The sequence below is a fragment of the Syngnathus acus genome, chromosome 3 (assembly GCF_901709675.1).
Source record: "Syngnathus acus chromosome 3, fSynAcu1.2, whole genome shotgun sequence".
Classification (NCBI taxonomy): Eukaryota; Metazoa; Chordata; class Actinopteri; order Syngnathiformes; family Syngnathidae; genus Syngnathus; species Syngnathus acus.
Window position 1 is genome coordinate 18260351 of NC_051089.1, and position 21315 is coordinate 18281665.

General features: G+C 44.2%; 1 protein-coding gene across 5 annotated transcripts in view; it reads left to right on the forward strand.

The window, feature by feature from the left end:
* Window positions 1–21315, forward strand: part of nadsyn1 (NAD synthetase 1) — a 104770-nt gene that overhangs the window by 65305 nt on the left and 18150 nt on the right. For all 5 annotated transcript variants that reach the window (XM_037246675.1, XM_037246679.1, XM_037246678.1 and 2 more), the window contains 4 exons: window positions 6736–6807; window positions 16172–16299; window positions 16381–16429; window positions 16546–16648. In XM_037246675.1, the coding sequence (XP_037102570.1) occupies window positions 6736–6807; window positions 16172–16299; window positions 16381–16429; window positions 16546–16648 (352 nt within the window). The remainder of the gene's footprint in view (window positions 1–6735; window positions 6808–16171; window positions 16300–16380; window positions 16430–16545; window positions 16649–21315) is intronic.

Below are 21315 nucleotides of genomic sequence, written 5' to 3' on the forward strand. Positions count from 1 at the left end.
AAGTAGCTCTCGATTTAAGGTTGGTGACCCCTGATATAGAGGAAAGATTTGAGGAACTGTGGCTGCAATGTCCTTAGCTGGTTGTCGATTAGCAAATTTGGTGTCATTAAACAAATTTCTTGCTTCAAGTTCTCACAGGAGAATCGACTGTATGCACTGCCTGTGTAATATTTGCGTACGGGCTAAATGTGTAAAGGTTTTTTTCACAGTGTATTAGTACCATCTGTTGGTGACTACAGTCAATTTCTGACAGATTATTTCTAACAGACCACAGGGGTCGCGGGTGTGCTGGAGCCTATCCCAGCCATCATCGGGCAGTAGGCGGGGGACACCCTGAACCAGTTTCCAGCCAGTTGCAGGGCACACAGAAACGAACAACCATCTGTACTCGCACTCACTCCTATGGGCAATTTGAAGTGCTCTATCAGCCTACAATGCATGTTTTTGGGATGTGGGAGGAAACCGGAGTGCCCGGAGAAAACCCACGCAGGCACGGGGAGAACATGCAAACTCCACACAGGGAGGGCCGGAGGTTGAATTGAACCCGCACCCTCTGAACTGTGAGGCGGACGTGCGCACCGTGCCACCTAAAATCATGTTTGATTAAGGTTATTGACGCCAAAGGTCAACCAGTTCAACAAGAATCACATGCAGTACTTTCACCCACCCTGTCCTGTGACCTTTGGATTTATGTTCACTAGAAACATGAAAGCACAATTATTTATGTGGTTTTCGTTGAAGGTTTACAGCTGGGGTGTCCAAAATACAGCCCGCAGGCCATTTTTATTTTGGCCGCAAGAAATCTTATAAATAGAAAAGAATATGGACCACACTTCAACCTTTGCCCAAGTGTTGCACTTTTTAATTTTAACACCAGGGAGAGCTACTGTTCTACTACTACTGTTGATCAAGGCAGTTTCTCCAAGTACAAAAGTAGACCAAGAAAAAAATTTCCTCAAGATACTAAACTCTGTACCGGTCCGTCATGGTGAAGAGAGAGCTGAGCCAAAACGCAAAGCTCTCAATTTATCGGTCGATCTACGCTCCTACCCTCACCGATGGTCACGAGCTATGGGTTGTGACCGAAAGAATGAGATCCCGGATACAAGCGGCCGAAATTAGTTTTCTCCGTAGGGTGTCCGGGCTCTCCCTTAGAGATAGGGTGAGAAGCTCGGTCATCCGGGAGAGACTCGGAGTAGAACCGCTGCTGTTTACTGTTGTTAGCATCACGGCTGTGTACGTGCCTCCTAGCGCTAACACTAAAGAGGCCATGAGGGTTCTCTATCGGACAATCAGTGAGCTGCAATCCACGCACACAGAGGGGGTTTTCATCATTGCTGGGGACTTCAACCAGGCTAGCATGAAGACTATTCTCCCTCATTTTTACCAACACGTGGATTTTCCAACTCGGGGAGAGAACACTCTGGACTTGGTTTACACCAATATAAAGGATGCATTCAGAGCAGCCCCCCGCCCCCACCTCGGCTCTTCAGACCACCTATCTGTTATGCTAATCCCTGCATACAGGCCCCTGCTGATCAGAGCAAAACCCACAGTGAAGCAGGTGAGGGTGTGGTCTGAGGGGGCCATGGAGGCACTCCAGGACTGCTTTGAGTGCTCTGACTGGGACATGTTCAAGTCAGCAGCAACATATGACAATCAGATCGACATTGATGAGTACGCCATGACTGTGTCAGCCTACATCAACAAATGCTCCAAGGACGTCAGCACCACTAAGAACATCATCACCCGAGCCAACCAACGACCCTGGATGACTGAGGATGTACGTCATACGCTACGAGCACGGAACTCAGCCTTCAAGTCTGGCGACAAGGAGGCACTGAGGACAGCGAGAGCCAACTTGAACCGTGCCATCAGGCTAGCGAAGCGAAGCCACAGTCGAAAAATTCAGGATTCTTTCCACGACGCCAATAACACCAGGAGTATGTGGCAAGGCATACGGGCGATCACGGACTACAACTTACCCTCCCCCCCGGTGGGTGAGGTTGATGCGGACTTCCTGAATGGTCTAAATAACTTCTTTGGGCGTTTTGAGGTACTAAACAGCACTCCTGCAGTTAAAACTGTTCCCCACCAGGAAGAGGAGGCCCTCTGCCTTGACTCAGCCGACGTGTGGAAGACTCTGAGAAGAGTCAACCCACGTAAGGCCCCAGGCCCCGACAACATACCTGGGCGGGTGTTCAAAGAATGTGCAGGCCAGCTGGCTGGTGTCATCACAGACATTTTTAACATCTCGCTGGACCAAGCCAAAGTGCCAGTGTGCTTCAAGGCTGCCTCCATCATTCCGGTGCCGAAGAAACCTCAAATCACCTCATGGAATGACTACAGACCGGTGGCACTGACTCCCATCATGATGAAGTGCTTCGAAAGGCTGCTCAAAGATCACATCGTCTCCAGACTCCCCCCAACATTCGATCCGTTCCAGTTTGCCTACCGGCAGAACCGCTCTACTGAGGATGCCATCTCCTCCGTTCTTCACCTGAGCCTGTCTCACCTGGAGGAGAGGAACACCCACGTGCGGTTGCTGTTCCTGGACTTCAGCTCAGCGTTTAACACCATCATTCCACAACATCTGGTGGAAAAACTGGAACACCTGGGCTTCAGCACCCCCCTTCGGAACTGGCTGCTAGACTTCCTCACCAACAGACCTCAGTCAGTCCGGGTCGGACAGAACACCTCAGATGTCATCACCCTCAGCACAGGCTCCCCTCAGGGCTGCGTCCTGAGCCCCCTGCTGTTCACCCTGATGACACACGACTGCGCCCCCAGGTTCACCACCAATCACATCGTGAAGTTTGCAGACGACACAACGGTGGTGGGCCTCATCAGGGACAACAACGACCTGGACTACAGAGAGGAGGTGGAGCAGTTGGTGGGCTGGTGCAGAGAAAACAGCCTGATCCTGAATGTGGAGAAGACGAAGGAGATCATCGTCGACTTCAGGAAGAACCAGCCTCACCACGCTCCACTGATCATCAACAGCTCAGCTGTGGAGGTGGTCAGCGGCACTAAATTCCTGGGAGTCCACATCACAGACAACCTCACCTGGACTGTGAACACCACAACACTGGTCAAGAGGGCACAGAAGCGCTTGTACTTCCTGCGGAGGATGAGGAGAGCCCACCTGCCCCCACCCATCATGAGGACGTTCTACCGAAGCACCATAGAGAGCATTCTGACAAGCTGTCTCTCGGTGTGGTGTGGAGGTTGCAGCGCCTCCGATTGGAAGAACCTGAGGAGAGTGGTGAGGACAGCAGAGAGGATCATCGGGGCTCCTCTTCCCTCCATTCAGGACTTGTCATCCCAGCGCTGCGTGTCCCGAGCCCGAAATATTATCAGTGACCCATCACACCCCCACCATGGACTGTTCTCCCTGCTGCCCTCTGGGAAGAGGTTTCGCAGCATCCGCTGCAGGTCCACCAGGTTCTGCAATAGTTTTTTCCCTGCTGTCGTCAGACAGTTGAACATTCAAACGTAGCATTCCTCTGCACACTTGTAAATACTGCTTTTGTCTCCTGCACTGTTTACATACTTTATCACTGCTGCACTTTGTACTTTATAATTATCTTATTTCATATTTTTATATAGAATGTCACTTTTTAACCAGCCGAAATACCTCTACATTGTTGAAAGCCGTATGCAACGGAATTTCGTTTTGTACACACCTAGTGTTGACAAAATGACAATAAAGTTCTGTCTAAGTCTAAGTCTAAGTCTAAACCTGTTGGGAGGCAATCACAGTGAACCGCACCCGCCCCCTCACGGCAGCATGTTTGACTGTGCATACACAAACCTGGCACCAAAGCTAATAAGCTAATCAACGCATTACGCATCAATGCATGCACTCGCTTTTTTCTTTTAAACTAAAGAAAGTTTATCCCATCAAAAATGAGTGAGGTTGCTGGACCAAGTAAGAAGCCATACCTTATCAGTTTCATCCCTTTACTTAATTGACATACAGGTAAGCCTGTCGGGAGGCAATCACATGCGAAATAGACAGTGACCACACCCCCTCACCGCAGCTTTTTGGCTGCACATACACAAACCCAGCACCAAAGCTAAGAAGCTAATCAACGCATCACACATCAACACGCCCACTCGCTTTTTTCTTTTAAACTAAAGAAAGTTTATGGCCATCAAAAATGAGTGGGGTTGCTGGACCAAGTAAGAAGCCAAACCGTATCACTTTCATACGGAATGGTAGTTGGACTTTTTCTTAACCTCATTGACTGGGTTGACATTCCCTTTAGCACAGCACCATCTAGTGGATGCATAACGCAACCCTAGTCAACCCCAGTTTGATGCAATAGCATCTATTCAATGCGCCTTTTAATCCGGTGTGCCCTATATATGAAAAAATGTCTAAAATAAGAAATTCAATGAAGGTGCGCCTCATAATCCAGTGTGCCTTATAGTGCAGAAAATACTCTACCTTAAATAACTAAATAAAAAGTTTACCAGTCCAAGTTAACCCTTTTTTGTTTTATCATTGTACTGTAAATCTTATGTCCACGAAGAAATCTGAAGCTGCTGTTCTGAGAATGAGCTACCGAAGCGTTTTTTGAATAAATCAACAAAGATCCATTTATGGAAAGCTGTGACGATTGCACTGCTGTCTTTATTTATATTCAACAATATACGTATTTCACCGGGCGGCTTGGTGGCGCACTGGTTAGCACGTCTGCCTCACAGTTAGGAGGGTGCCAGTCTGATTCCACCTCCAACCCTCCCTGTGTGGCGTTTGCATGTTCTCCCCGTACCCACGTGGGTATTTTCCAGGCACCTCCAGTTTCCTCCGACATCCCAAAAACATGCTTGGTAGGCCGAATGAGCGCTCCAAATTGCCCCTAGGTGTGAGTGCGAGTGCGGATGGTTGTTCGTGTCTGTGTGCCCTGCGATCGGATGGCAACCGGTTCAGGGTGCCCCCCGCCTACTGCCCGATGACCGCTGGGACAAGCGGTATAGAAAATGGATGGATGGCACCACTTTTAAGTGATTTTTTTATCTTTAATACACTAAAGTCTAGCCTAGATACCTAATTTCTAGTAAGTGGCCCACCCCATCCTATATGTGTATGTATGTATGTATGTATGTATGTATGTATGTATGTATGTATGTATGTATGTATGTATGTATGTATGTATGTTAAGTTAAAAGTTAAAGTTAAAGTCCCAATGATCGTCACACACACACCTGGGTGTGGTGAAATTTGTCCTCTGCATTTAACCCATCCCCGTGTGATTTTAATCCATCCCCTGGGGGAGAGGGGAGCAGTGAGCAGCAGCGGTGCCGCGCTCGGGAATAAGTTGGTGATCTAACCCCCCAATTCCAACCCTTAATGCTGAGTGCCAAGCAGGGAGGCAATGGGTCCCATTTTTATAGTCTTTGGTATGACCCGGCCGGGGTTTGAACCCACAACCTTCCAGTCTCAGGGCGGACACTCTACCACTAGGCCACTGAGTATGTATGTATGTATGTATCAGTGACGTGCGGTGAGGTTCATGACTGCGGATGCACTGACGTGATCCCCCCCCCCCCCGGTAAAATCTGTCCGACACCTAATCGTGTCACAAAAAAGATTGGGGAACGCTGCTCTAGAGTGGCTTATTCATTATTTAATTTTCGATCGTGCGTACCACTCCGTTTGAAAAGACATGCTCCGAAGTCCCGTTGTCCGAATCAAAACTTTTAACTCCGGAGTTGGTTTTCCTTTACTGATGACCTCCTGCTTCGACCGAAAATCCACAGTTGAAAAGCGTTTGGATATGTAATCCTCCATTGTAAAACAAATTGTAAAAACAAAAAATACCCGAATGTAAAACGAAATAAATTGACGACTGCTCCTCAGTTGTTCACTGTAAGTTTGAACTGGAGGTCACTTATTCTACAGGTGGGCGCATGAAGCATCCCAGGATCACAAGCGGCCCCTGCCATAAGGCTGGAGACATTTTCGCTGCCTCCGTAAGGTCTCGTTTCAAAGCCATTTTGTTCATCTAAAGAAACACGACATTACAGACAGATGACAAAAAAAAACACTAGATATTATATACATCAGCTTAACTACGGAAAGTAGTTAATATAGCCACAGTGTTTGAACACTTAAACAGCAACAGAGACAGACAGCAGTTCAGTCTAACTACATAGCCCGTCAGAATAGGCAGCCGTGTGATTACGCAATCCTCAGCGGAGGCAAGGCAGGAAGTTGGCTCCTCCGAGCGACTCGTCTTCGGTTTTAACATAACTGTAAAAATTCAGCGATTTTGGTTCAAAATGATACAAAATTACTCAAACTAAAAGGAAAATTACTTTATTATAAAAACAATAGAATTTGTTTTTTCCCCTTTTCATGATGCAAGGGAGGCGTGGCCACGCCTCCCTTGCCTCCTCTGACCGCACGTCCCTGGTATGTATGTATGTATGTATGTATGTATGTATGTATGTATGTATGTATGTATGTATGTATGTATGTATGTATGTATGTCATTGAAAAATGTTTAGACAGCCCTGGTTTACAGTAAATCTATGATTGTCTGGTTATGGCATTAATGAAAGAGTAGCATTTTATGATAATTTTATACAGAAATCTTGTTAATTCCTAAAAACTGACTGAGGTTTCCTTACAACTGTCTCCTTGGAAAGAACAAACTTAACTGCAAATGTTATTAAGAATAAATGCCAATTTATGTCAAATGCAGTAATTTTCATTGTTTTTAGGAGGTGATCACAGCCACTCTGGATCTAGAGGATGTGCGCTGCTATAGAGGAGAGTCTTGTCAGCTTCAGCTGGTGAGTAACTTTTTTGAACTGTTTTAGTTCAAGATTACACTTTTCACAATCACAATTTCACATTCAGTATATTCACCATTGGCATGAACGAGGAGGGGGGGAGAGAGAGAGAGAGAGAGAGAGAGAGAGAGAGAGAGAGAGAGAGAGAGAGAGAGAGAGAGAGAGAGAGAGAGAGAGAGAGAGAGAGAGAGAGAGAGAGAGAGAGAGAGAGAGAGAGAGAGAGAGAGAGAGAGAGAGAGAGAGAGAGAGAGAGAGAGAGAGAGAGAGAGAGAGAGAGAGAGAGAGAGAGAGAGAGAGAGAGAGAGAGATTGTGTGTGCTTGGGAGAATGGCCCCTTCATGGCTACATCATGATGACGTCAGGTGTTAACTGGAGGCAGAAGAGCCAAATGCCCATGCATCCCGGATAACCCTGTTAATGTGTGATTTTTCTGTATTTGGCATACACTCCCTAGTCCCCCTTCTTAACTCTTCATATGCCAGCGACGAGAATACTTGTCATTGACATTAATGACGTAGGATCCCATGGACAAGTATTCTTGTCAACTTATTTTTATTTTATTAATGGGTAGATAAGACTCAGGGCCACTTCTCCACTTAAAATCAGGTTACTAGAGCATTGTAGTGGTTAACTCCGACCACTTGGTGGCAGAGTTGCAAAATTGCAAAATCATCAATTACTTAATAATAATAATAATAATTCATTAAATTTGTATAGCGCTTTTCAAAAATCCAAAGACGCTTACAGGGAACAAGGCAAAGACATACAGGAGGGGAGGGGGACGGGCAAGAGACAATGGGATAAAATTAAGAAGAGGAAACCAGTTATGGGTAGGGGAGGTCATAGGCTTGAGAGAAGAGGGAAGTTTTTAGACGGGACTTAAATATGGGGAGTGTGGGTGAGTCACAGACAGACTGAGGGAGAGAGTTCCAGAGTCGGGGTGATGTGCAGGAGAAGGCTCTGTCACCGAAGGATTTGAGTTTAGATTTTGGGACTGTCAGACGTGAAGTATTGGAGGATCGGAGGGGACGGTTGGGGCAATAGGGGACAAGGAGGTCGGATAGGTAAGTGGGAGCCAGGTGGTGAAGGGCTTTGAAGGTGAGGAGGAGTATCTTGAAGATGATACGCTCCTTAATGGGGAGCCAGTGAAGAGAGTGGAGAACAGGAGTGATGTGTTCACGGGACCGGGTGTGGGTAAGGAGGCGGGCAGCAGAGTTTTGGACTAGTTGAAGTCTATGGAGTGAGTGAGCAGTGATTCCAGTGAGAAGGGAGTTGCAGTCGTCAAGCTGGGATGAGATGAAGGCGTGGATGAGGGATTCAGCGGCAGGGAGAGAGAGGCAGTGCCGGATTTTGGCGATGCGTCGGAGATGGAAGTAGGAGGTCTTAACAACTGAGTTAACATGAGGGTGGAAGGACAGTGTAGGGTCAAAAATAATGGCAAGGTTGCGTGCCAGAGGGGAGGGAGTGATGTTTGAGGAGTCAATGGTGAGTGTGATGGATCCAGTTTTATTAAGGGAGGATTTAGTGCCTATGAGGAGTAGCTCTGTTTTGTCACTGTTGATTGAGTTTGAGAAAGTTGTGGGTCAGCCATGTTTTTATTGTAGAGATGCAGGTTTCAAAGTGGGTGAGGGGAGGGTTTTGGGTTGGTGTGGTGCGTATATAGATCTGGGTGTCATCAGCCTAGCAGTGGAAGTCCAGATTGAGTTTGCGGATGACATTACCAAGGGGAAAGAGGTAACAGATGAATAGGAGGGGGCCAAGAACTGAGCCTTGGGGGACCCCCTGTGTAACTGGGGAGAGGATGGATGTGTGGCCGGAGAGAGAGATGAACTGGTTTCTGTTGGCGAGATAGGAGGTGAGCCAGTCGAGTGCAGTGCCCTCAACACCTAGTTGGCGCAGCCTTTGAAGGAGGATGGAATGGTTCACAGTGTCAAAGGCTGCGCTAAGGTCAAGTAGTAGTAGGATGTTGAGGGCACCAGAGTCTGCAGAAATGAGGAGATCGTTGGTGACTTTAACAAGAGCTGTTTTGGTGCTGTGAAGTGGCCGGAATCCGGACTGGAAGGGTTCATAGAGGTTGTTGGACTGGAGATGGGTGTGGAGCAGTAAAGCCATCCTAAAACACAAAGACGCTCTTAAAGCAATGCGACAGTGAGCGCCCGGCGCGCTGCAGTTGTGCGATCGGACCAAATTAAGCTCCCTGCTCACTGAGGTCCACTAAAATTTTGGAAAGTGCAGCAGGACTTTAAAATATTTTCTACATTTCAGGGACGGCTCTGTCACAATAATGCGACCAGCAGTTGCGCGGTCGGTGGCACGCTACGGTTGCGCGTTCGGCGGTGTGCTGCAGTTCTGCGATCGGACAAAAATGCGCAAATGAAAAAATGCTTAAAAAAGGCGTTTTTTTTAGTCTTGGAACGGATTAAATTTTTTTCCATTATTTGTAATGGGAAAAATAGATTTGGAGTTCGAATGATTCACTTCTCGAACCGCCTTCTGGAACGGATTGTGGTCGAAAACCGAGGTTTGGCTGTACTGTATATGTATTAACCCGAAAAACACGGTTAGCTCTTCCGCCTGACAGTTCACAGATGCAGGGTTCGATTCCGCTTCCAGCCTTCCTGTGTGAAGTTTGTATGTTCTCCCCGTGCCTGCGTGGATTTTCCTACTACATTCCTAAAACATGCACAGTTGGCCGACCAAATCAAATTGTCCATAAGTGTGATTGTGAGTGTGAATGGTTGTTAGTCCATTTGTGCTCTGAGGTTGGCTGGCGACCAGTTCAGGATGTACTCCCACATGCCCGCGACCCTCATGAGAATAAGCGGTACGGAAGATGAGTGAGTGAGTGAGTGAGTGAGTGAGTGAGTGAGTGAGTGAGTGAGTGAGTGAGTGAGTGAGTGAGTGAGTGAGTGAGTGAGTGAGTGAGTGAGTGAGTGAGTGAGTGTATTCGCCAAAGACCAACAAAAACACCATTTGCAACCATTTGCTAAACCTAACAGGAAGATAGTTGGCCCCATTTTTGGCCTTTCTGAGAGGGTTTATCGTTTGTCTTGTAACTGTAGGTGCTTCATCTAAATATGTTTATGCTGAAAAAATATCCAACCAAAACTTTTTATTTTGTTCAACACTGTTGCTATGGAAAGAAACTGTTTGCTAAAAAACAAACAAAACAAAAAACAACAAAGGTTTTGATGTTCTTAACATTTGTGAAAATATATTACACCTGGCAGACCATTATCCTTGATAAAGTAATCATTACTTAATGCTTTTTTGCACATTTTAAAATCTCTACAAATTTTAAATGAAACCGCCCCTCTTGAACTTTCCACCAAGATCTACCAAAAATTGGAAACATACAGATGCCTATGTAACAGCCCAAGACCTCCCAACAGTCTCTGAAGCTCTACTCTCAACGCAACAGGAAATTTACCATTATTTGCTTTGAGATCCTGTCTCACTTTTGGCCTTTTATTGGGGTCATGTTTTGTTAAAGTAGCTTTTAATCTGATGTACTTCATTTTCCAACAATTCCAATTTGCTGGCATCCAAATGTACCTGTAACCTAATGGCGCCAGGGCTGCGAGGGCCCTATATTGCTGCTCGTAGCTCTAGTTCAGGGGTGTCCAAACTTTTTGCAAAGAGGACCAGATTTGATAAAGTAAAGGGGCCCGGGGGCCAATAGTTTTTTCTGATATTTTTTAACTACAAAATTTCATGCAAATACACTCTGTTATGAAACAAATTTTATTGTCCCAATTGTCTTTATTTTTAAATGACAAAATAACCAAATATAAGCCAATCAGACAGATGTGAACAACTCTAAAAACACAAATTCTGCCTTTCAGTCCTATCTGAAGAGTCAGATAACATTGAACAAACTGTATGAAATACCTTAAATTTACATGAGTTTGAAATTATTTTTGCCTCATGAACATTTTAAACAGGAGTTATAAGTAATGCAAAGTTGGCTGTTATTTTTAAAAGTGAATTTTGCTCTTGTCATTTACAATATCTTTCAGAAAGTAATAGTTTGTGTCACGTCTACAGGTTCGTAACATCAACAGTATTAACATGGCCACTTCGTAATATTTAATATTAAGTAATATTTAATATTAAGTAATATTTACTTTTGATTTAATTTTTACTCACAGCCCCGCGTGAAGAATCAGTTGTGATGCCAGTTCAGCTTGGAGCTGCTTCACTTTATCAGTGCGGTCACTCCCTGTTAGCTTGTTGTATGTGTTAACATGTTTAATCTGATAGTGAAATCCTTAAACAAGGCAACCGTCTCTTTAGAAATTAAACAAACACAATTGCCTTGATTTTTGGTGAAGTATTGTAATTCCCATTTCTCTTGAAAGCGACAACCCTATATGTCTACTTTCCCCGTTTTCTTTGCAGTCGCCATGGCAGAAATGAGCGGAGAGGGGTGCGCGGCACGGATGCAGACTGACATTATTAAAGAGGTGCTGCCACCTTTGGTAAAAGGAGGAATTATAGTTTAAAGTTTCATTATTTTTTGAATTCAGTTTAACAGTGCAGGCGGGCCATAAATAATACATTATAAGACTGCGGGGGTGGTGCTGCCACCTTTTGGTAATAAGAGGAATTACAGTTTCAAGTTTCATGTTTTTTTTTATTCAGTTTGATAGTGCAAGCGGGCCATAAATACCGTATTTTTCGGACTATAAGTCGCTCCGGAATATACGTTGCATCAGCCATAAAGTGCACAATAAAGTGAAAAAAACATATATAAGTCGCACCGGAGTATAAGTCGCAATGTGGAGGAAATTTATTCAACAAAATCCAACACCAAGAACAGACATGAACGAGCAACAACAGGCTAAACGATACGGTATGCTAACATGACATAAACACAAACGAAGAGCTGAGAACCGGCCTGACGTAACATTAACAGTTATCCAAATGACTGTAACATAAATAACACCTTTATCAAACCATCTGTGTCACTCCAAATCGTTAAATCCATCGTTCGTCCTTTATGTAAACAATGCCGCGTGTGCGCCGCGCCGCTGACGTCGGACTCGTCAGTTGCAGTTCAAATTATTCCACAGGCCCATATAACGATATATAAAGTATGTATCAAATTCCTATTATATAAACAACAATATTATCAAACCATCGGTGTCACTGCAAATCATTAAATCCATCGATCGTCCTTTATGGAATCAACGCCGCGTGTGCGCCGCGCCGCTGACGTCGGACTCGTCAGTTGCAGTTCAAATCATTCCACAGGCCCATATAACGATGGATAAAGTATATATCAAATTCCTATTATATAAACAACAATATTATCAAACCATCTGTGTCACTCCAAATCATTAAATCCATCCACCCATCCATCTTCTTCCGCTTATCCGGGGTCGGGTCGCGGGGGCAGCAGCTTTAGAAGGGACTCCCAGAATTCCCTCTCCGCAGCCACTTCGTCCAGTTTATCCCGGGGGATCCCAAAGGGTTCCCAGGCCAGCTGAGAGACATAATCTCTCCAGCGCGTCCTGGGTCATCCCCGGGGTCTCCTACCGGCGGGACATGCCCGGAACACCTCCCCAGGGAGGCGTCCAGGAGGCATTCTGATGAGATGCCCGAGCCACCTCATCTGGCTCCTCTCAACGTGGCGGAGCAGCGGCTCTACTCCAAGTCTCTCCCGGATGACCGAGCTTCTCACCTTATCTCTAAGGGAGAGCCCGGACACCCTGCGGAGGAAACTCATTTCGGCCACTTGTATTCTGGATCTCGTTCTTTCGGTCACGACCCATAGCTCGTGACTTTAGGTGAGGGTAGGAGCATCGATCGACCGGTAAATCGAGAGCTTTGCCTTTTGGCTCAGCTCTCTCTTCACCACGACAGACCGGTACAGAGTCCACATTACTGCCGACGCTGCACCAATCCGCCTGTCGATCTCGCGCTCCAACCTGCCCTCACTCGTGAACAAGACCCCAAAATACATGAACTCCTCCACTTGGGGCAGGATCTCTTCCCCGATCCGGAGAGGGCATTCCATCCTTTTCCGACCGAGGACCATGGACTCGGATTTGGAGGTGCTGACCCTCATCCCGACCGCTTCACACTTGGCTGCGAACCGCTCCAGTGAAAGCTGGAGACCATGGCTTGAAGAAGGCAACAGCACCACGTCGTCTGCAAAAAGCAGAGACGCGATGCTGAGGACCCCAAACCGGACACCCTCAACGCCTTGGCTGCGCCTAGAAATTCTGTCTATAAAAATTATGAACAGAATCGGTGACAAAGGGCAGCCTTGGCGGAGTCCAACCCTCACTGGGAACGAATCCGACTTACTGCCGGAAATGCGGACCAAACTCTGGCATCGTTGATACAGGGACCGAACCGCCCTTATCAATTGGCTCGGCACCCCGTACTCCCGAAGCACCCGCCACAGAACTTCCATGAGTTTTTAAGTTCTCTAGTCACCCAAGGTCTATTTTATGCTGGTATTTCTCTGATATATTCCCATAGCGCAGGGCAAATTATAGTGTATTAAAGGGAAAAAAAAAAACCTGATAAGATATTTGAATCACATTTGTTGAATTTCTCCCACCGGCTTTGCTTCCTTAAATCGTCCTTAAGGCCCTCTATGGGTGCCGGTCTTTTAAGGCTTGTCTGGTTATTATTATGTTTATCATTGTTATTATCATTGATTAATTTAAATTCTAAAAGATTACAAATATTGGAAAAGTGTCACCTATTACCGTATTGGCCAGAATATAAGACGGTGGTTTTTGCATTGAAATAAGAAACGTAGCGACAATCTGGAGAAAAGTGGGTCGAAGATCGGCCAGGTTAACCAGCAGCTGCTGAGAAGTTATGATGCAAACTTCAAGATGATGGTGATAATTGAGTCAGAGTCTTCAACCAATTGCAAAGCGGCTGTGAAATATGGTGTCACAGAGTGTAATGTATGGAGATGGAGAGCTCACCTACAAAAATGCTCACAATCAGAGAAAAGCGTTCCGTGGTCCTCAGAGCAGCCGCTTTCAAGAGCTCGACAGGATCATTTGTTTCAGATGTACTGTAATTATTTTCTGTATAAAAATTAAATTTGGTGTTCAAAAAGTCTTTTTTCAAACTTGAGTCTTGAAAAAGAGGGGGTCGTCTTATAATCAGGGCCGTCTGATATTCGGGCCAATATTGTATGTCACATAGATTCAGTCCGCAAAGATTTGTAGTCTCAAATTCATTGTTAAAGACGTTATCAATTATTTAACTTTAAGAATGGAAAGTGAAGAGGAACAGATTCATGAAGGGAACTAGATGGCTTAATCTAGCAAAACACACCCTCTGAAAAAGGAAACAGCTTCAAATGAATTCAGCCGTCGTTTGGCGGTGTTACATTCGACAGAGGGGTCAAATCTGTTGTTTGAAATAAGAGCCTTAGCTGCAGCAATTTGGTCATTGAAAAACTGCAGGAATCTATTTCTTGAATATATTGAATCTATTCTAATTTTTGGGGAAGAGTCTGTGCAAACAGTCCAAGGGGGATTTAATCACAGAATCAATACTTTACGTGCACCTTGTCTTTCTTTCCACTTAAATTCAGCTTTGCAGCACTCCTTTTTTTGAGAAAAGTCAAATGGCTGTACTTAGGAGTGATAGTTTTAACAGCAGTAGGAAAAGACATCTAAGAGCACATATGATTGCAAATCACATTTTCAAATTTGAGACCAAAAGACCAAAAACACGAATAATAACACGTAATTTTCCATGTATAATACGCCCCCATGCATAATACGCACCCTAAAAATGGCATGTCGATGCTGGAAAAAACCCTGTACCCATGTATAATACGCACCCAAATTTTGACTCTTAAGTCCGTAAACGTAAAATTATTTCAGAAAAAAGATCATCTTTGGGAACAACCGGATCTTATTCTGCCGGTCAGTATCACTGCGCATGCGCTAGCAAACTCGATAGCGAAGAAATTTTTCGGATTTGTGTAGGGTACATTGTGACAGCAAACGAGCAGGTGATCGAGCAAGCGTCTGATACGAGAGCATTGTGTTCGTATGGAGCGTGTTTGAAGTGAAGAGCAGAGAAGAAAGGAACAAGGCAAAGTGTTGTGAAATAAAATATTACCTGTAATACGCATTTTGTTATTTGCTGATTGAAACTGCAAATTAAACTGTGAATTGAAACTAATAGGTAGAGAACTGAACTCTCGCTCTTTATATAGCTGACCAGGGCCGGTTCTAGGAATGCACACAAGAGGGGGCAGTCAGAAATGTGAAGGGGGCATGTTCTTTTTTTTTTTACACATTTTTAACACTGTTAGTGTTTTTTTCTCGGCAGTTGTTAGCTGTGTGTCCAGATCTCAACCTGAAGAAGTGGATTGCACTCTGTCAGGCCTCTACACTAAGACCTGTCCAGCTTGGGTGTCCCACCTGAAGATTAAAGCTTCTGCTGGTATAGCTCTTAGGGTCACTGAGGCACGCAAACCCTCTGACCACAATAAGGTGGCAATCTCTCAGGGGGGGGGAACATATAATATGAATGTTATATTAACTATTATTTGAGTTGTTGTTAATCAGTAGTTATATCACGGATCATTACGACGAGTTTGGTGGAGTTTTTACTGCTTCTTCCAACTCCTACCGCGCGCTGACTGTAACTTGACACTCGCTGGCTGCGTCTTGCCTCATTTGCATACTCACAGTGATTGGATGTTTACGGAGGGGCGCGGAGTCCTGACAGCAGGCTGTGTGAGGACACACACTGCACCGACATGAGAGAAGAGAGGGGGCTGATTAACGTGTGTTTCTATCAGCGGATTTTTCACTCCTAAAAGTTTGATTCGAGGGGGCAGGACATCTGTTTGAGGGGGCGTTGCCCCCTCTTGCCCCTGCGTAGAGCCGGCACTGTAGCTGACGTGTCTTGCGCATCCGTTCTGTGCATACTGTCATGGCGGCCTCCGTATGATATCCGGTCTGCGATGGAGATTAAAAAACAAACAATATTTGACAATAACACACCATCAAGGATTGCACCATCGCATCAAACGATGTGTCGTCAATTATGAATTTTACTGACTGTGTTGGGCAGGATGGCTGAATGCGATGCGCGATTGACAACAAACAAGGAGAAAGGTGTGATTTCAAGTTTTATTTCGAGGGAGATTTTCTTCAAAAATTGTTGCATAATGCGCACCCCAGATTTTACGACAAGAAATTAGTTAAATTTTGCGCATTATGCATGGCAAAACACGGTATGTCCTTGCAGCAGAACCAGGGATGAATGCATGTTTACGTACGGTTCAAATTGACACATTTTGCAGCAAAGACAAACAACACTTACTGTATATAATAATAATGCTGTTCTTTGTGTCTCTGGTCTAGGGAAGTGAATTCAAACCATGCTATAGGATCAAAGTTGACTTTTCTCTATCCAGTAATGATGATGACATCTTCCTCCCCACCCACCAAGCGATAACATGGCACTTGCCTACGCCAGAAGAAGAAATCAGGTAAACAACATGAGTTTGTATTTGAATGTGATGTGCAGCTGTTTAGGTAAACCCCCCGCTGTTCCTGGTTTTTTTTTCCAGCCTCGGGCCAGCTTGTTGGCTATGGGACTACCTAAGGAGGAGTGGACAGGTAAGATTGAAAGCCCAAGTAAATGTTGACAATGACATCTTACTTTGCCTGTCAACAAACAATTTGATTGTGTAATATCAATGTACTATATGTGATGATTTTATTTTACCTCTTAGGCAGGCTTTCTGTTGCCTTTGAGTGGAGGAGTTGATAGCTCTTCTGTTGCCTGTATTGTCTACTCTATGTGTGTGCTGGTTTGTCAGGCAATAGAAAATGGCAGTAAGTAGATTTTCATTCAATGCATTCTAAATTGTGTTACATGAGACCAGGGGTGTCCAAAGGGCTGCATACAGAAAAATGGAATAATGTAAGGGCCACTTTAAAGTTTGACTTTTATTAAATATGGTAAAATCAAGCAAGCTTTTATTTGTTGTTTGCATTTTATTGTATTTTATTTCATAAAGTGCGAAATATAAGCTTTCTGTTGCAAGGTGATAATACGTACATATATTTGCAGTTTTGTTCTCAAAATTTGGGGGTTTCCTGCGGCCCTGTATCCCATTGGACAAGATCCATCATTGCACTAAATACCACCCAAATTCCATCTGCCCATTCAGAAACCCCCAATAGAGCAAACTGTCATAAGATAACCTTTTTTCAAACAGATTACTGCAATATCTTCATAAATCAGACAGAGCAGATAGTGGAAGAAACCTTTTGCTTTTGAAATTGAACTATCTTAATTCACCACAGTATTCTGAAGAGAATTTGTGTTATTTTAGTCATAATTTATTATTTTTTGTGCCTCTTTATTAAGGCTCTAAAATATATAAACCAATTTATTTTGAGGAGTGGAATCTGTTTTGACACCCTTCCTTCTGACTCTGCCTACCTCTAGCTTTTTGTGTCAAATGTCATTTTTAGTTACTGTATTTTCCGCACCATTACGGGGGCTCACACGGCAATACAGGGCGCGTGCATGTCATGATTTACGGTAAAAAACAAAATGGGAAAAAACGCGTCACGGAAGTCATATGAGTTCAGTTGCACTTTATTCTACTATTTAACCATGTACTGTACTGTACTCACATTATTGTTAATCGATAGTCATACGCAAATCCATCCAAGTCCTCGTCTTCTGTATCTGAATTAAACAGTTGGGCAAGTTCGCCATTAAACATGGCAAGTTCCCTCTCGCCATTATCTCGACATTGTCACATTGCTCTTCTGCAATGATCCCGGCTTTCCAGAAAGCTCTAATTGTGCCTCATAAGCATGTTTCTTTGTCAATGCCATTTCAGAGGGTCTTAATGCGGTTTGTTTTGCACAAACAAAAGTACAGTTTTTTTCCATGTATAATGCGCCCCCATGTATAATACGCACCCTAAAAATGGCATGTCGATGCTGGAAAAAAGCCTGTACCCATGTATAATACGCACCCAAATTTTGACTCTTACTTAAGTCCGTAAACGTAAAATTATTTCAGAAAAAAGATCATCTTTGGGAACAACCGGATGTTATTCAATATCACTGCGCATGCGCTAGCAAACTCGATTGCGAAGAAATGTTTCGGATTTGTGTAGGGTACATTGTGACAGCAAACGAGCAGGTGATCGAGCAAGCGTCTGATACGAGAGCATTGTGTTCGTATGGAGCGTGTTTGAAGTGAACAGCAGAGAAGAAAGGAACAAGGCAAAGTGTTGTGAAATAAAATATTACCTCTAATACGCATTTAGGTAGAGAACTGAACTCTCGCTCTTTATATAGCTGACGTGTCTTGCGCATCCGTTCTGCGCATCTGTAATGGCGGCCTCCGTATGATATCCGGTTTGCGATGGAGATTAAAAAACAAACAATATTTGACAATAACACACCATCAAGGATTGCACCATCGCATCAAACGATGTGTCGTCAATTATGAATTTTACTGACTAAGTGTGTTGGGCAGGATGGCTGAACGCGATGCGCGATTGACGTGTCTTGCGCATCCGTTCTGCGCATACTGTCATGGCGGCCTCTGTATGATATCCGGTCTGCGATGGAGATTAAAAAACAAACAATATTTGACAATAACACACCATCAAGGATTGCATCATTGCATCAAACGATGTGTCGTCAATTATGAATTTTACTGACTAAGTGTGTTGGGCAGGATGGCTGAATGCGATGCGCGATTGACAACAAACAAGAAGGTGATTTCAAGTTTTATTTCGAGGGAGATTTTCTTCAAAAAAAAAAAAAAAGAATTGTACCCATGTATAATGCGCACCCCAGATTTTAGGACAATAAACGGTATTTATTTATCAATGGTGACGGTGGTATGTAGGTATTATGTACAGTTCTCTGATTGGTTTACCGCCCTAGTCTACGTATTTTACAATGTAATGTCTGATTGGTTCATTGGGTCTACATATTACGTCTACATTTTGGACTTACCCTGACACTGAACACTAAACACGGCAGCCACACATTTACCGATTTTGGAATTCGGTCCACACAAAATGTGCACCTTCGGTTTAGAGAAGATTAAAGGCTTCTAAGTGCGGAAAATATGGTAATTACCGTATTTGTTGGACTAAAAGTCGCTGCGGAGTACAAATCGCACCAACCATAAAATGCACAATAAAGAGGAAAAAAACATACGTATAAGTTGCACCGGAGTATAAGTCGCATTTTGGGGGAAATTTATTTGACAAAATCCAACACGAAGAACACACATGAACCAGCAACAACAGGCTAAACCAGACATGGGCAAACTACGGCCCGCGGGCCACATCCGGCCCACGGGGCCGTTTAATCCGGCCCGCCAAACCTGAATAAATTGTATTATTAATTTTTTTTGGGGTCATTTTCCCTGCAATTACCGTAATTTCCGGACTATAAACCGCACCAGCTAAAATCCGGGGATATTTTAGGTTTTTTCTTATATAAGCCGCACCGGACTACAAGCCGCACGTGCACACGAGTTTTTTACAAAGAAAGACAGTACACAGAAAGCCTTTTTAAAGTTTTAATAACATACTTTAACAGGTCTTTCTAAACATTGCCTGTGACGCAGCAGCAGTACCGCAGCAACACGGAAGTGTGAACGCGAGTTATTAACAAAGAAAGACTGGACACAGAAAGCTTTTTTAAAGTTTTAATAACATACCTTAACAGCGGTCCACAGCCTTTTTATGAGTGTATAAAAGTGATCAAGTCATCACAAAAATCACGGAAAAAATCCTATATAAACCGCACCGGACTATAAGCTGCAGGGTTCAAAATTTGAGAAAAAAGTCGCGGCTTATAGTCCGACATTTACGGTACTATGTTTCCCCAGTAGATGGGGAAGCGCCCGCCCGCGCATTTACTCCCGGGAGCCGTGTTAGAAAGCTCGGTGCACACTCACAAGTGCGTGTGCGTACTCAGTAGTACGTAGTAATTTCATCTATCAGTGCTGAATTTCGAGTGTAGGCTGTGACGTCAATATTCTCGTAATTCGCGCGCTGAGTTTTCAGATACAGTTTTACGCTAATGCCACCCACAAACCTTCCCCTGGAATCATTCCATTAAAATGAGTGGCCCGAAGAAAAGAAAGGTCGACACTGAGTGCCGAATGTTAAAAAAGACTGGACAATTTGGCTCGACCTACGTGTGTGAGAAGACGTTCACCACATGGACGTCAACAAAGCCCGTCACAGATCTAGGTTAACGGACCGACACCTCGGCTCTATCCTAAGAATTACCACAACAAATTTTACTCCAGACTATGATGCACTAGCAAAAAAGGGAAAACAACAATTCTATTGATTTCTTTATTACTTTATTTAGATGTATTCTTTCACTGATTCTTCAAGATGATGTATTTGGTCAGAATGTTTGCCGTTGGATGTGATTTCGCCTCATTAGATAAACATATTTCATAAATCTGACCTGCAGGCGCTGAAGTGATGGAAAATGTTATTCATCATAACAGTGTCGTATTTAATAAGAATCACTGATAGTAGTTTTTTGGTGAAATATTGTTTTAATGCTGTTAATAAATGCATTTGTTTTCAAAAAGCTTTTTTTAATATCCATGCTTTAGTACCGTAATTTTCGGACTATAAGTCGCACCGGAGTATAAGTCGCACCAGCCATAAAATGCCCAAAAAAGTGAAAAAAAACATATATAAGTCGCTCCGGAGTATAAGTCGCATTTTGGGGGGCAATTTATTCGACAAAATCCAACACCAAGAACAGTCATGAACGAGCAACAACAGGCTAAACGATAGCTATGCTAACGTGACATAAACACAAACTAAGAGCTGAGAACGGCCCTGACGTAAAATTCAGAGTTATTCAAAAAACTATTACATAAATAACACGTTAATAAAACCATCTGCGTCACTCCAATTCATTAAATCCATCAATCGTCCTTTGTCAACAATGCGTGCGCGCCGCTGACGGCTCTTGCACTTAAAAATATTCCACAGGCCCATATAACGATATATAAATTATATATCAAATAACTATTATATAAGCAATAATGTTATCAAACCATCTGTGCACTCTAAATCATTAAATCCATCGATCAAATTCCTCGTCCTTTGTCAACATCGCCGCGCGTGCGCCCTGACGTCAGCCTCGTCGTTATTCCACAGATCTACTATATATAGATAATATATATTGTAGCGTTAACAAAGTTCAAGGAAAGACGTGGGTTTGGTAAACGGCTCTTTATTTAACAAAACAAACTTACAGGCGTGTGGCGGCGTGGACGTCCAGCCACGAAAGGGGACGAGAGCTCCATACGATAGGACCGGGCGTGCGTAGAAGCCATGACCGAGCTCCATGCACCGTCCTCGGACAGCCACCCGGCTGAGCGCCGGCCCTCGACTTCCATCCACGGAGCTGAAAGGCAGCTCGGTAGAGTAGGACCGGGCGTGCGTAAAAGCATTGTCCGAGCACCATCCACCGTCCCT